The sequence below is a fragment of the Typopeltis vanoorti genome, chromosome 20 (assembly GCF_054136105.1).
Source record: "Typopeltis vanoorti isolate ZY-2024b chromosome 20, IOZ_Tvanoo_1.0, whole genome shotgun sequence".
NCBI lineage: Eukaryota > Metazoa > Arthropoda > Arachnida > Uropygi > Thelyphonidae > Typopeltis > Typopeltis vanoorti.
In genome coordinates, this window is record NC_143568.1 from 74192220 (window position 1) to 74207961 (window position 15742).

Here is a 15742-nt window from a genome sequence, read left to right on the forward strand (position 1 = left end):
TAGTTGTAGTGAAATAAAATATTAGTAAAACAGTATTTGGAGGAAAAAAAATAGTCATTAAAAATAGTTTGGTTTTTAATTTGATCAATCTTCCAAAATAAGGAAGACTGATCAAATTAAAAACCAAAGAAAGCAATTTTGAGAAAACTGCTAATAAAAAATAGTAGTGATTCCATCTCATTTCCCACTGTGTGTTAAGCTCAGTGGCCTGTCACTGCCAAGCAATTTGGCTTCTTTGGTTGTCAACTGCATATGTTCTGGCCAGTTTGCATGTTTTGCAGGATTAAAAAACCTCACTTTTCAGAGAGAAAAACTCTACCACCTCTGTATGAGACTGGCTAACTCACCTTCCAGGTCTTTCCACAACCAATGGACATCACCAAAACCAAATGAGCTACCAGTGCATGAACCTAAATATATCTAGTCTGATTAGTCATAATTAATCATACTGACATATCTCGCACTTCCTTGAAATACAGATATGAATGTGGAAATGACAATGATACATTTTTTTTTTTTCCAAAAATATGCATAAAATGGAGTGGGGCTATGCTGTCCTTTAGAATATTTTGAACCTGGGATAAATGGATTCTCTTAAAAATCAAAATTACACAACAATTATTGTGTAAACAACACCAAAATGAATTTTCAAAACAAATTCACAGGAAGCTAATGATAACATAAGACAAAGAACTGTGTTTTGCAGGAACATTCTGTTGTTAAAAATTGCAGATAGCTAATATCATTTAGTAATGTAACATTTTAAGAAGTGCAAAGCAAAAATGTTCCATGATATGATATGCAAGGTAAGTTAAAAAACTTAACAGTTTTAGGAAATATGATTTATAAAAATACAACAGTAATATAATTTAATAATTTTATTACAAACATGATTTCATCATGTCAAAATCTTACACATCATTTTGCAAAAGTACAGGACACACAAGTATGAGATAAATTAAGAAATATTTGAAGAGATATTCTTTTTACACACGAAAGTTTAAATTACATATATACCACAAATTGCAAACAGTTTAAAATAAACTGTAGACTAGCTAAAGAAACAGATGTGTAACTGTAACATAGCAACGTATATGCTGAAATTGTTATAATAAAATTTATGTCAATGTACATTTGTGAGTTTACATGGATAATTGTATTAAAAACAAAAACAGACTAAACAATTTGTGACTAAAATTCCTGCATAGCTTACGCTCCATTAAAACATTCCAACTCATAATTCATCTGAAAATTATTGAATTTATTAAATAAACTATTAACAATATCCATTTAATGGCACTAACAAACTTCGTTACCATGGTTTATTTTAAATTATTACATAAATATTCAGAGAAATTTATACAAAAATAAAAACAAAATACGGAGTTCTGTATATTTCAACAAGGAAACAAAAACACTTATCTGGAAAAACATCAAAATTTCAGAAGCGATTTCTATGAACAAAATAGTCATTTCAAGAGGGAAAGAAAGGACGTAAAAAATTTCATTACAGGTCCTTATGATGTATTAAATCAGAAATGGATATTTTTGCATACACATTAAAGAAAAAAAAAACGCAAATGCATACAACTTTGTGATAAATCTTTACACCGTTTTTATTTCAATGTTTTTTAGGAAATTCATTGTAGAAGATGACCATCTGGAAGTTTAGTCTGTAGCCTCTTTACATGATTATAGATTTTAAGTGCAGGTCCAAGTTTTATTGATAAGCCAGTCAATACATCACTCCGTTTCATCAATAACAGTGACTTTCCATCAATTTCCTAAAAATAAAAAGTAAATTAAAAAATTAAAACCAAAATTAAAAGTAAAATTAAAACTAAAAATTTTTCTTAATCAGAAATGAAGATCGAAATATTTGGTCTATTTTTCATTAGCAAAATCCAGCAGCAAAGCCTAAGCATGTGATATATTAATATGCACTGTGCTGATATAAGTAATGAAACAACTTCTGTTTTTGAATTGAAGGCAACAGTGCTATAGCCATCTTGCTTAATAATGCAAAGGCCATGAGTTCAATTCCCTCAACCACCAACATAAGATAGTACACAAGCCAAAATATTATAACCATCCAGCCTGTTTCTGGCCAACCAGATGGCACGACCTTCAGGAAACGGGCCAGTGGTAGTATCCTGTTATGGGGATTGTTCTCATGGACATCAATAAGTCTTCTCATCTACACTGAATACACCATGACCACAAATTCTTACCTTGGGAATGTTTTTGAACCAGGTACTGCCCTTCAGAGTGACAATGTGCCCTGATGGATCTGCACTCTTCCAGCAACACCATTCCACATCTCAGAAGTCTTGCCTTGTGCAAGCATGGTTTGAAGACCAGCAAACTCCCCTTCACCTGAAAAGCCTTGATAAAGGTCCTTTGCAACCAAAGGGCATCATTGATAATGAATAAGCTCTGGAGACTCTTAGGAGTTTTATTGCAGCACAATACAATAAAACAATGTTTTAACAAACTATTTTGAAATAACTAATAAGGGAGGTTTATTCTAAGATCTCACATCCTAATCTTCCATTCTTTTATCCCAAAAAAGAAAGGACTTTAGTTTTTAATGTATGCAAATTGAAAGAGGCTAGCAAGATGATATGATGTCTAACCCAGTGTAATAAAAACCAAGGCCTGATATTAAATAAACTCTGGACGGCATACATAAATCAACGCACTGATGAATTAGGCTATATTAGACAAAATATACTCAGATATATATCAAAATATACGATATCATGAACATGGGTCATGGCATGACCCATGTTCATGATATCGTATCCCTACATTCAATTCTGTCATGTATTAAATGAGTAAATAAAATGACTGTTTGTTATTAAGAAATATCCATGTTTATACCTGAAACATAAATGTGTTTATTTGTGTTTCAAACTGAAGAAATACACATGAAATTGTATGAAATTAGTTATTGATTTATTAATAACTAATAATAGTTATTATTAGTTATTTACATTTTTTTTTTTGTCAGTATTAAGTCAAAATTATGAATACTACAAGCCACGAGAATATTATTGTTATGTGACACCTCCAAAGACTCATCGTGGAAGGGGGCACATTATTCCACTAGAACTCACCATCTCTCTTACTTAATACAACACCACTAACATCAACACAGCATGCACCATCTGCTGCCCACCACCACTACCAGTATACACTGTCTGTAAATGGTACGTTCTCATGGCCAATTTGCCTGTATGCAGGATGAAAAACCTGAGTTTCCAAGAGAAAAAACCCTGCTACCTCCTTATCAGATCAGCTAACTCACTTTCAATTGAAAAGGCCCATATATACATATTCCTCTTGTCATGACAAGAATCAAACTCTGTTCTTTCCAATTGAAGGGTGCAATGTACCGTCGTTCTTCCAACTGTGCTATGGAGGCACTAACCAGAGAGGATAGAGTACAATGAGGTGGGGGGGGGGGTAATTCCAGCCAAAAAAAAAAAAAAAAAATAGGAGGCAATTGGGCAGATGGCAGTTCTTTTGAAGCAATCTGATGTGAGAGTAAGGCCAATAGGACGAAATGTAAAATTAGTTGCTGCTATAAGCCACGGATGACATGGAAGAAATGCATCAGCACATTAGTGCAATGAGCACAGGTTGAGTTGATAGTTGTAAGATCACATGGCAGGAAGGAGATGGAATTTGTACGCTTATTGAAAGATAATAACTTGAAGCAGCAGGTGACAGAGAGGCCTTGGGGTATGAGAGTGTTGGATCTAGTTATAGGACATTGCCTTAAATTGGAGAGGGTGATGGGCAGTAAGCGAAACGTAAAATTTTCAGTTATGAAGGAGCATGCATGGAACTACAAGGCAGGTAATTATGACAAGCTTAGGAGACAACTTGAAGTATTGCCATGGCATAAAAATCTGCAAAGGAAAGGATGTTCAAAGTGCATGGGAGGGTTAGTCAAGGGATATCTGGAGAAAGTAATATCAGACTGTATACCCAAAGGTTAAGAGGATAAACTAGGTAGGAGTTACATGGATGAGTAGTATCATTTAGCATGAGCTGAAAAGAAAATATTGTGGAGGGTATACAAGGGGAAAGGTGACCAGCTAACTAATGAACAGTAGAAGGATCAGCAAGAAAGGTGACTGTGCTGGTCACCTTCCTTTCTGATGGAAATCTCACACAGTTCTTTTGTCATGTAGCAAGTAGTAGGAAGAATGACTATGGAAGGATAACTGTAATGAGTGCTGATGGTAGAGAGGTGACAGAGGCAGATGAAATATTTGAGCTACTGTGCAACCACTGCACAAGTATATATATATCATCCAAGTGAGGATATTGCTATGGCATAGGTGGCAGGGACTGAGGTGAAAACAGAAGTTGATGAGTTGGAGATACTCAGAATACTGCAAAATCTCAATGCAAATACAGCTGTAGGATTAGATGTCATATCAGCTGGTGTGTCGCAAGAATGTGTAAAGGAACTGCCAATGCCTTTGACCAGGCTGTTTAATTTAAGTCTCAGCTCTGATAAAGTTCTAAAGGAGTGGAAGGAGGACAAAGTGATTCTTCTGCATAAAGGAGGATCTAAGTTTGTGGTAACAAATTATAGACTAATTAGTATCTCAGGAGTGGTGGTAAAAGTAATGAAAAAGTTGGTCAAAAGGATTCAGAAACGGATAGATAAGAATGTGATAGTCTATGGGGGGGGGGGGGGCAGCATGGCTCTGTGAAGGGTCGGTCATGCCTTAGTAATCTATTAACATTTTATAATAGAGTGACAGCTGAGCTGGATAAAGAAAATGGCTACATGATGATTCTGCTGAATTTCGCAAAAAACATTTGACAGAATACCACATGGAACTCTGTTATGCAATTCAGAACAAATGAGGATGGATATGACACTTATATGGATAAGAGGGGGCTGCAGGACAGATATCAAAAAGTGGTGTATGGAGGAACAGAATCCAAGAGAAAGTAAGTGACTAGTGGTGTGCTGTAAAACTCTCTGCTTAGACCACTTCTGTTTAATTTGTACATAAATGATATAGGAAATAATTTGAAGGGAGAGAGCCTGCAGGATGATTTAAACAGGCTGACAGTATGCACAAAACATAATGGATGCCAATTTAATATGGAAATGTGTAAAGCTATGCAGTTTGGGATAAAAAGATTACACACTGTGTACCACACTGAGTACTACAAGAAATTGATAAAGCTGGGGTTTTGTGGGTAGATAGAGAATTGAAGATAGAGTTTTGTAGTAGATAGAGAATTGAAGTTTAGAGGGGCATATTGCTAAGGTAGCCAGAACAGCTCACAAGACTACTTGGTTATGGTATAACACACTAACAAGCAGAGATTAGGAAATTACCATTCCTCTTTTTAAAGCCTTGATATGACCACAGCTGGATTACTGTGCTCAAATCTGGTTGCCTGGGGATGAGGAAGTGGTGGAGGAACAAGAGGTGAGTGACCAAGGTCATGAGTAATCTGTGGAATGCTCCATATGAAGACAGATTGAGGGTTTGTGGTTGCAAAAGTTAGTTGATAGCAAAAAAAGAGAGAATATGATAGACTTTGTAACTCAAGCATTTAAGTTACTTAATGGATTTTATAGGATTAATACAAAGGCAATATTTCACCACTTAAACTAGAGGGTGGAGCAAGACAAGAAGTCATCTCTGGAAATTGAGTAAGAGTGTAAGGACTAGACTTTTCACTTTGAGTGATAAATTAATGGAATGGGTTGCCAGAATCAGTTTTGAGCACTGTGTCTGTTAATGAATTCAAGGCAAGCAAGACAGATATTGTGTGGATAGTTTGTGTCTTCCATGATGAGTCTTCAGACTCAATGGAGGTGCCCATGGAATAATAATAATAATAATATAATTTTTTAAAGTCTAAACAACTCAATCTATCACACTCATAAAAAACAAGAAACAAATTAACTTATTATTAATTAAAATTTCAATAAAAAATTAATCATCTTTCTGTCTAATGCTAAACAGATATCAAATATTCTCCTCTTGTTATGCATATCAATTTTTAACATTTCTGTCAGATAATTTCACACATTTTCAGTATTTCTTATCACTAAAGTAAAACATTTCAGCTACTTAGGCACAATTTTTAGTGAAGATGGTAAACTAAATATGGAAATAGACAACAGAATCAACAAAGCTGGTATGGTAGGAAGTCAACTAAATAAATTTATATGGAATAAGAGAGAAATTAGTCAAAACACTAAATTAGCTGTATACAAGACAGTGCACAAGTCAATTTTAACTTATGGATCTGAGAGATGAGTTAGAAATAAAACATTGACCAAAGACTAGAGACCGCAGATATGAGAGTCCTGAAAAAGATTAGGGGAGTGAACAGATGGCATCAATGGCAATCTCATATTAAAAATGAGGATATTAGGAAAGAACTTGGCATTGTTAGCAGAGCTAATCTCAGTTGGTATGGTCACTTAAACAGAATGGGAGAGGAAAGATTAGCAAAACAAGTGTTCTCTGCCAGGTTGGCAGGAAAAAGACCCAAAGAAAGACCAAGATAGGTGGATTGATACAGTAAAAAGTGCCTTAGAAGACAGAAATATAAGATCTAATAATGTTGGATTCTTGATAGGTAACAGATTAATAATACTATCATATCCTGTACATCCCTTGAGAGTATACATGTCAGAATTTGATGATGATGATAAATCATTGTGTGACATGAAATAATTGTTAAATCATACTTGAAAACTGGACGTCAATGTTCTCGAGCAATATGACAATGATAAATGATGCACAGAATTTATACAATGTATTGCTGAAACAAATAGAAATAAAATGATCACTTATCCATACATGAACCTTATAAAATTTATAAGGTTCATGTATAGAAACAGTTTAACAATTTGCCATATACAATGAAAATAAGCAAGAAAATGAAGGAAAAATTAATGACTATTGTCATTTATGTAAGACAATATTTCAGTTAATAATGTAAGACAATATCTCAGTTTAGTATTAGCACTTAGTATTATCAAAGTATTAGCACTTTATTAACTGCTGACAGTTCCATTGTTGAAAACAGAAAAAAAAAATGTGTGGGTTCTTTGGGTTTATTTATTGGTCTTGTTGACTGAGTGAACCTTTGATCTCTAACCAACAGGCTGTAAGTTTCAGTCCCACTATGACATGGATATTTGTGAATATCATTAGGTAGAAGATGAGTTTCACTGCATATTGTGCAGCCACCATTCCTCTGTTATTACAAGGCTGAAGTGGCTTAAAAAGTTCCAGGTCTGGTTCAGAGACAGAGTTCCTGGATTATTTAATCCTTAGCCCAACCGTATGGCACTAATGTGCAACAGGTTTGTTTTCAACACACCCTTGTAAATAAATTAAAATAATAATAATAATAAATAGAAGACTGTATACATTTGCTAACAGTACTGCCAACAAAGCATTTGAAATCTTCTGTTATGCCAGCAAAGGCTCAAGCATTTTCTTTGAATGTTTTCAATTCTATGAAACCTTTCTTTCAGAATTTCATTTGACTTCAGTAAAAGCCACAAAATAATTTGGAACTTGACATTCCAACTTTTGAGAAAAAAAATTTTTAGAATAAAATTGATTAAACCAGATTTCTCACTTTTTTTTTCTGAAATATATCAAATCTACAAAAAGAGGTTGCGAAACCTATGATACAACAGTGCAGTGTGTGTGTGTGTGTGTGTGTGTGTGTGTGTATGTGTGTGTGTGTGTGTGTGTGTGTGTGTGTGTGTGTGGACAAGCGTTAAGAAGCCTGCTATTGCATTTCTTGAAGAGCCAGAGCTTATATTCCTTAGAGAAAAACAGTATGAAGAAGGCCCTTCCAAAGAACAAAAGTAGACAGAAAAAAAGAAGAGGATGAGAAATTGATCTGATAGCATAAAGCTGAAAATGTATTTCAATTCGTTTATTTTAACATAAATGTTGAAAGAAGCTACTTGCATTTTTAGAGACAAAACAGCATTTTTAATGTGATTCCCACACAGGAAAGGATATAATCCCATGATGCATGAGTGTTATGAATGGGCTAAGGATTTTTTTGTTCATGGTTTGTACATTTTTAATGATTTTCATGGCCAAGAAACCTTGCTCTAAAGACCAAACAGGACTTTTTCAAGCCACTTCAAATCTTCAATATGCAAGGTGATGATCTCACACTGGGCAACAAAATCCATCTCTCACTTAAAGATAACACAAACATCTATGTCCATGGCAGAATTCAAACTTTCAGCTTGCTGAATGGAAAGCAGATATGCTAGCCACTTGGCCAACAAGGCCAGTCCATCCATTGGATATCCACAGATGCCATATGGTCACTCAGATACTCAGTGATGTGCCACACCAGTTCTCATCATGTGGTCCTGTTGTATGTGCTTCTGGAGGCTTCAACTCTCCAAAGATCAGTCACTCCAGACACCGTCCATCTCATTGATGGTCTACCCCCTTCCTCTTTTTCTAGGGAATTTACCTTCTATTACTGTTCTGAGAAGTCCTTCTTCTATCCTTTCAATGTGTCCAAAGTATTTCAACTTTCTTCTGTCAATATCCTTAAGGAGCCTTTAAAGTTCTACTGATCCTTTCTAGCACCATCCATTTGTCCACCTTTCAGTATAATGATATCCTCAACAGCATTCTGTAACACCACATCTCAAAAGCAGCTATCCTTTATCTATCAAACTTTTTCAGGTTCCAGGTCTCATATTCATAAGTCACTGTTGGAAAAACAGTTACATCCACAATCTTCAACTTTGCTCCCATGGAGATAGATCCATCCTTCCAGAAGTCTGAGTGTTTTTAGCCATTCTAATCTTTTTCTAATGTCTTCTGAACAGCAATTCTTCACATTAATAATGGATCCCAGGTACTCGAACTTGCCAACTTCCTCAATTCCTTCTCCATTAAGGTACACTTGTTTCTAAGGAGCTTCCCTCTATTTTCTTTGAGAACCATAATCTTGCTAGGATTGAGCTGAAGTCCTCTGTTATTACTGATCTTCGTTAATTTTGTCAAGAATTTGACATTGCAGAGGAGTACTGTATTATCAGCATCACTCAGATTACTGATCGGTCTATCAACTATCCTAATTCTTGTCTTAAGCTCATCCAATGCTACACGCATGATGTCCTCAGCATAGATACTAAACAGGTGAGGAGAAAGTAGGCATCCTTGCCAACCTGAAGCCAATCAGTGCAATACATGTTCTTACTGTGGCTTCTTCCTCCCTGTACAGGTTAGCTATCAGCCTGATAGCGTGTTGAGGAAAACTCATTCCTTTCATTACTTCCCACAGTTTCACATGCTAAACACAGTCAAAAACCTGAGAATAGTCTATGAAACATATTACCATAGGGAGTCTAAATTCTTTATACTTTTCTATAATATGTCTAAGGCAAAGGATCTGAACTCTGGTATCCTTACCTTTCCTAAAACCTGCTTGTTCCTCAGGCATTTCTGCCTCAACTTTGACAATCCTATTTAGAATACTTAATAAAATAACTCAATAAAATCTTGCTTGCATGAAATATTAAGCTAATCGTTCTATAGTTCTTGCAAGCCTTCATATCTCCCTTCTTATGTAGTGGTATGAAAACTGACTTCTTCCAGTCTCTAAACCATGATCCTGTCTCCCATATCCTTGTAATCAAGTCCATGAAGTACTCTCATCCCTCCATCCTTAATTAACTCTGCCGGGATTCCATCTGCACCCAGATCCTTATTGCTATTAAGCAGTTTAACTGCTCTTTCAATCTCATGCTTAAGTGGAGGAGGTTTCAAATCTAAACTTTCTTGGTGATAGAGCTCCTCTAAGTTTTCTTTATGCATTCTGTTGTACAGTTCCTCACAGTATTCTTTCCATCTGTTTTTGATTTCCATTTCTGTTATTAGTGTTCCATTCCTGACTTTGATGATATTCAATTTGGGCTTAAACTTGTGCTTTAGGTCACAAACTAAATGAAGCATCCCTTTATAATCATGCCTCCTCATCTGGAACTCTATCTCTTCACATTTATTAGTATAAAACTTTTCCTTGTCCTGCCTGATGGCTCTTCTGACTTCTCTATGTAATCTCTTATATTCTTCAGTCCCTGTGTCTCTTTGTTTTTCCAACCACCTTCTTTCAATGAGTTCCCACATTGAACTGATACCTATGGGTCTCTTTATCTTCTTATTGGGTCGAGGTACTTCTCAGCCGTATACTGTATTATAACTTTGAATCCTTCCCAAAGCATTTCTGGTGATTTCTCCTCAGTAGTTTCCAAAAAATCACCCAAACAAGTTGATGTTTCTGCTGTGAATCCACTTGGAATTACTCTAATATCCAGTCTAGTGAGATGTGCCTGACTTGGAAGGCCAGTGCTTATAAGAATACCTCGAGATAACAAATAATAACTAAAGATGTAAATATCTTCAATGAAAATGCTGTGTGAAGTGGCAAGTTGTCATGGCAAAGAATTCATTCAATGAACTGAAATTCTTCCCCATTTTCATGTATAGAATCTCTTAATCAGTACAGAATTTGCAAATGATAATTATCTGACCAACAAGATAATAATAATAATACCATACATTAATAATAATATAAAGTGAAGGGAATTGTGCTTTTGTTACTTGAACACTGTCTGAGTGTTATCCTAGAACCAGGCTTAAGTTTTAGGGAAGGAGAGGTGTGTAAGTTGGAGGAATTAAGACATTCTTAATTTGGTTGGTTAAATATTTCATATGCTATAATTTTTTATTTATAAAACTGCAGTTTTAACTGCTATTATAATTTTTAAAAAACTTAGTATAATATATTTACATGTATATAGAGTTTAGATATTTATATAGTTTTCATTTTTAAAATTTGCTTTTTCTTCCATTCTGCATGATTTGAAGGCAAGACTTTAGTAAATCTTAAATCCACACTACTAGGAACATCATTCTTCAATCTTCTTCCTCTGCGTGTTCTCCTGCTTCCAATGCAGGGTCTGTGTATTACGTTGATGCGACTTTTTGTTAGTACAACTGCCAACAGCCTGTCGCCGAGCTTGACGCTGTGTGTGTGTGTGTGGGGGGGTATTTTTGACTGTAACCTGTGTGTTCACGGGGCCAGTTTGCCTGCTTGCGGGATGAAAAACCCCAGATAAACTGGAAAAACCCTGCTGCCCATGTTCTAGACTTACATGGGAAGATCAATTCCAGTTTTCTTGCTGCTTTTGTTAACTTGCCACAATTTGTGGCAATGTCTTTATAAAAAACTTTCCTCACAATTCGCCCAAAGATATGAATAATATGCACCTTAAATCTAAGTGGCCATAATGTTGCCAAAACAATTTTTTTTTTAAATTTTATATTCATATACAGTTGTTTTTTTTTTTTTAAAAAGTTAACAGCTAAATACCAATAGATAAGATAGAGGATTTTCAGCATGGTATACGAACCTGCACAATACAAAATATAAATAAAACTTTACCTGATCTTTAAAGGCTGGAGCTTGTTCGGGAAACCCAATTGATGCAAAGAACTTTTCAACTTCACCAATACTCCAATTTTTAGCATCTGGAACAATTCTGGGATATCTTTCCACACTAGAATTAAATATATATAGACAAATAATAAATAAATGTTAATAAATAAACAAATAATAAATGTTAACTAACATTTATTAATTATGAATTATCATAGAAATTAATTTACCTATAGAGCCTCAGTAACTCAGTCGGTATAGACTAAGTCCTTTGGTTGGAAAGACCTGTGTACAAATATTCATGTGAGGAATTTATCTGGCCACTTTTGACTAAAGGTGAGTTAATAGTTCTCATATGGAAATAGAGAGTTTCCTCCTAACTGGAAACTCTGATTTTTTGTTTCTCAGAACAGCCAAACTGGTCCCGTGAACACACATGGATCTACAGTCCTGAATACTTGTCCTTAGGAGATGCAACAGTGAAGTGATGAGCCGGCTGCATTAATTTGTCGCAAATCCCTCATTAGGGGGACTCTATCTGTACACAATAAATAACGGAAAAAACTCACGTAGAAAGATTATTTATTGGTATAATTTTCGCCTGTGTGACACACAGGCCAAAATTATACTAATAAATAATCTTTCTACGCGAGTTTTTTCCGTTATTTATTGTGTACCGATATGTCTACTCATGGTTTACTTCTTTTAAAACTTATTGGGACTCTATCCGTCCTAAGTGACAGATGAGAAGGAATTTATCTACTTCATATGAGAAGAAGGAATTTATCTACTTCACAAGAACATACTTAACTACTTTCTTGTGAAGTAGGTAAATTTCCAGAAACAAGTTTCTTGTCAAGTACGAAACTTTAATAGTTAGAAACAAATGTTTCTGGATATGAGCACATCAATGTATATGTAACTTGATCTACTGTTACCACAAAGTTATTATTCAGTGGAATAATGTTCCATTGAAAAGATCCAATCCAATGAATTAGATTTTAGTCTTTTTTAATTAATGTTATTTTTTAATTAAAAATTAACGATTAAAATATTAAGTAAATTCAAATTTACTTAATATTTTATATTAAGTAAATAAAACAGATCTGAGAGCTGGGTCAGAAGTAAAACACTTGACCAAAGACTAGAGACCACAGATATGAGAGTCCTGAGAAAGATTATAGGCAATATCATATTAAAAACGAGGATATTAGGAAAGAACTTGACATTGTCAGCATCCAGGAATGCGTTAGCAGAGCTAATCTCGGGTGGTATGGTCACCTAAACAGAATGGGCGAAGAAAGATTAGCAAAACAAGTGTTCTCAGCCAGGTTGGCAGCAAAACGACCCAGAGGTAGACCAAGATATAGGTGGATTGATACGGTACAAAGTGCCTTAGACGATAGAAATATAAGATCTGATAATGTTGGAGTCTTGACAAGTAACAGACTGATTTGGAAGAAAATTGTAGATAGGAAGTTAGTAATAATGTAATTTTTTTCATGTAGTACTATCATATCCTGTACATGACAGGAATTTGATGATGATGAGTAAATTCAAAAAAAAAATTAAGTAAATTGATGGCCTGGTTGGCCAAGTGGATAGCATATCTACTCTCCAACCAACAGGCTGCAGATTCGAATCCCACTGTGGACATGGATGTTTGTGATTGTCTTTAGATGGGAGAACTTTATTGCTTTATCCACTGCCTTCCTTACAGGAGGCCTGAAGTGGCTAAAAAAGTTCATATTTGATCTCTAGAGCAGCATTTCTGGTCCATGTCAAAAAAAAAAAGATGAAAACAGAAAAAGAAATCCTTTGTTCATCCACAGTACTAAAATATTATAGGTTTAGAACCTTCCTAGTTGGAAATTACATTTAAAAAAAGTAACTTTAAGACTGGGGTGGAAGGGGTGGTGAAGTGCAATACATAGCCTCTCCCACTCAAATGTCAACCTCACCTTCCCGTGGTCCATCCTGTTCTAAAAGTACAAATGAGGCACTGCCGACCGAGTATGGGCGGTAAAACCTTAACACCCTAACAGAGTAAATGCTGTTAGATCTGCCTGTCCAGAGGCGTTAGGTAGCAGCCCTACCACTGGACTTACCCAGCGACAGGTTAGTAACCTGCCCTGGGGAAATTCAAAATACTTTCAAGTTTCATGCAAAGAAAAGCTGGACGGACTGTCAGGGAAAAGACCACAACCCAGGAAACGGTAAACGAAATTGGAAAAAGGAACACATAATGAAGATTGCAACATGGAATGTGAGAAGCATTGCACACAAAGAAGAAGAACTTGATAAACATCTAAACCAAGCTAACATAAAGATATGTATAGTAACAGAAACAAAGAAAAAACAAAAAGGTACAAAAGAAACAAACAACTATATACAAATCTACAGTGGGGTAAAAAAAGAAGAAAGAGCAAAAGCAGGTATAATGATTATGGTACATAAATCCCTAAAGAACAATATTGTATATTACAACTATTTGAATGAAAGACTAATAGAAATTAGACTCAAGACATTAAGAGGCCACATAACAATAATTGGTGCATATGCACCAGAAGAGGGAAAAGAAGAAGACAGTAATATATTTTATAAAGAATTTGTTTTATCTATGGCATTCTGCCATAGATAAAACAAACAAAACTGACTATTTACTGCTAGCAGGAGATTTAAATGCCAGAATAGGAAACAAAAAATACAAAACAAACATAGGTAAATTTGGCGAAGATACATGTAATCAAAATGGTCGGAGATTGCGCGATTTTGTCATTTATAATAATATGAGAATAATGAATTCAATGTTTAAACACAAGGAAATACATAAATATACTTGGTCAGCCAGAGGATACAAATCAGTAATCGACTACGTTATCACAAATTTTAAATTAGCGGAGTTAATTTTAGATGTAAGAGCATATCGAGGCTTTGAATTAAACTCTGATCTTTATATGGTATCAGCAAAAATTCGTTTTAAACCAAAGTGGCTAAAAACACATAGAATTGAAAATTCTTACCAGCCAAGCTACAAAATTTCTTCATTACAGGATCCTCAAGTTAGACTACAATATCAAAAATGCACAAACTTAAAAACAGAAACCACACATGAATCAAGGGACATAGAAGATGAATGGGAAAATTTGAAACAAATTCTCACAAAAGCAGCAACAGAAACCTTAGGAATAAAGCACAAATGGATTAGAAAAAGAGGACTACGAGACTGGAACAAAGAAATAGAAAATACAATAAAAACCAAAAAGGACAGTTACCAGAAATGGCTAAATTCCAAAACAATAGAAGCAGAAATAGAGTATAAAAGAAATAGTGCAATTGCAAAATGAGAAGTAAGGAAAAAACATAGAGAAAGATGGAACAATTTCGTAACAGAACTAGAAAAGGATTTATTTAAGCCACAACCCAAAACCTATAAAGTAATAAAATACATGAATAAAGAAATAAAAGAAAAGATAAAAATACAAACAATAGATTTAGAAAAATGGGTGACCTATTTCCAAAATCTCTGGACAGATGAGAACAATGAATTAAAATTTTATAAGACAAAGAATGACCTAATAGAAAATATCACAATGTTAGAACTGAAAAATATAATAAAGAAGATGAAAAATAGGAAAACGTCAGGAGAAGACAATATAAATATAGAACTCTACAAAAATGCAGGTGAAAAATTTAATGAAAGACTTTTGAAATTTTTTAATATGGTTTGGATGTCCGGAAAAACCCCTAACTCTTGGAAAAAAGCACTGGTCATCCCAATCTATAAAAAAGGAAATAAAGACAATTGCAATAATTATAGGGGAATTAGCCTGCTGAATACAGGATATAAAATATATGCAGGAATATTAAAAGAGAAACTAAGCAGCATTGTAGAAAACAAATTACTAGAAGAACAAAATGGCTTCCGAAAAGGACGATCCTGCATAGATCCAATTTTTACTTTAAAATTATTAATAGAAAAGAGAAGAGAATTTCAAAAAGAAACACATGTGGCGTTTATTGATTATGAAAAAGCTTTTGACAAAATTAGTCGACAAAAATTGTTTAAAATATTAACCAAACCAACTTTTACAATCTATTCAAGAAATATATACAGGAAATAAAATAGCAGTTAAATTAGAACACACCTCAGAATGGAAAGATATATCAAGAGGAGTACGGCAAGGATGTACCCTGTCACCTCTGCTTTTCAATATATATATAAATGAAATATTAACAATCTGGAAAC

At 34.5% G+C, this 15742-nt stretch overlaps 1 protein-coding gene across 2 annotated transcripts in view; it reads right to left on the reverse strand.

Annotated features, from left to right (window-relative positions):
• Window positions 1–869: 869 nt before the first annotated feature.
• The window catches only part of LOC150095567 (histone acetyltransferase KAT6B-like), a 243785-nt gene continuing 228912 nt past the window's right edge, over window positions 870–15742 (reverse strand). For both annotated transcript variants that reach the window (XM_090409990.1, XM_090409991.1), the window contains exons 7-8: window positions 11500–11614; window positions 870–1784 (exon numbers count right to left, since the gene is read on the reverse strand). In XM_090409990.1, coding sequence (XP_090266116.1) covers window positions 1641–1784; window positions 11500–11614 — 259 coding nt within the window. In that variant the 3' untranslated portion in view covers window positions 870–1640. The remainder of the gene's footprint in view (window positions 1785–11499; window positions 11615–15742) is intronic.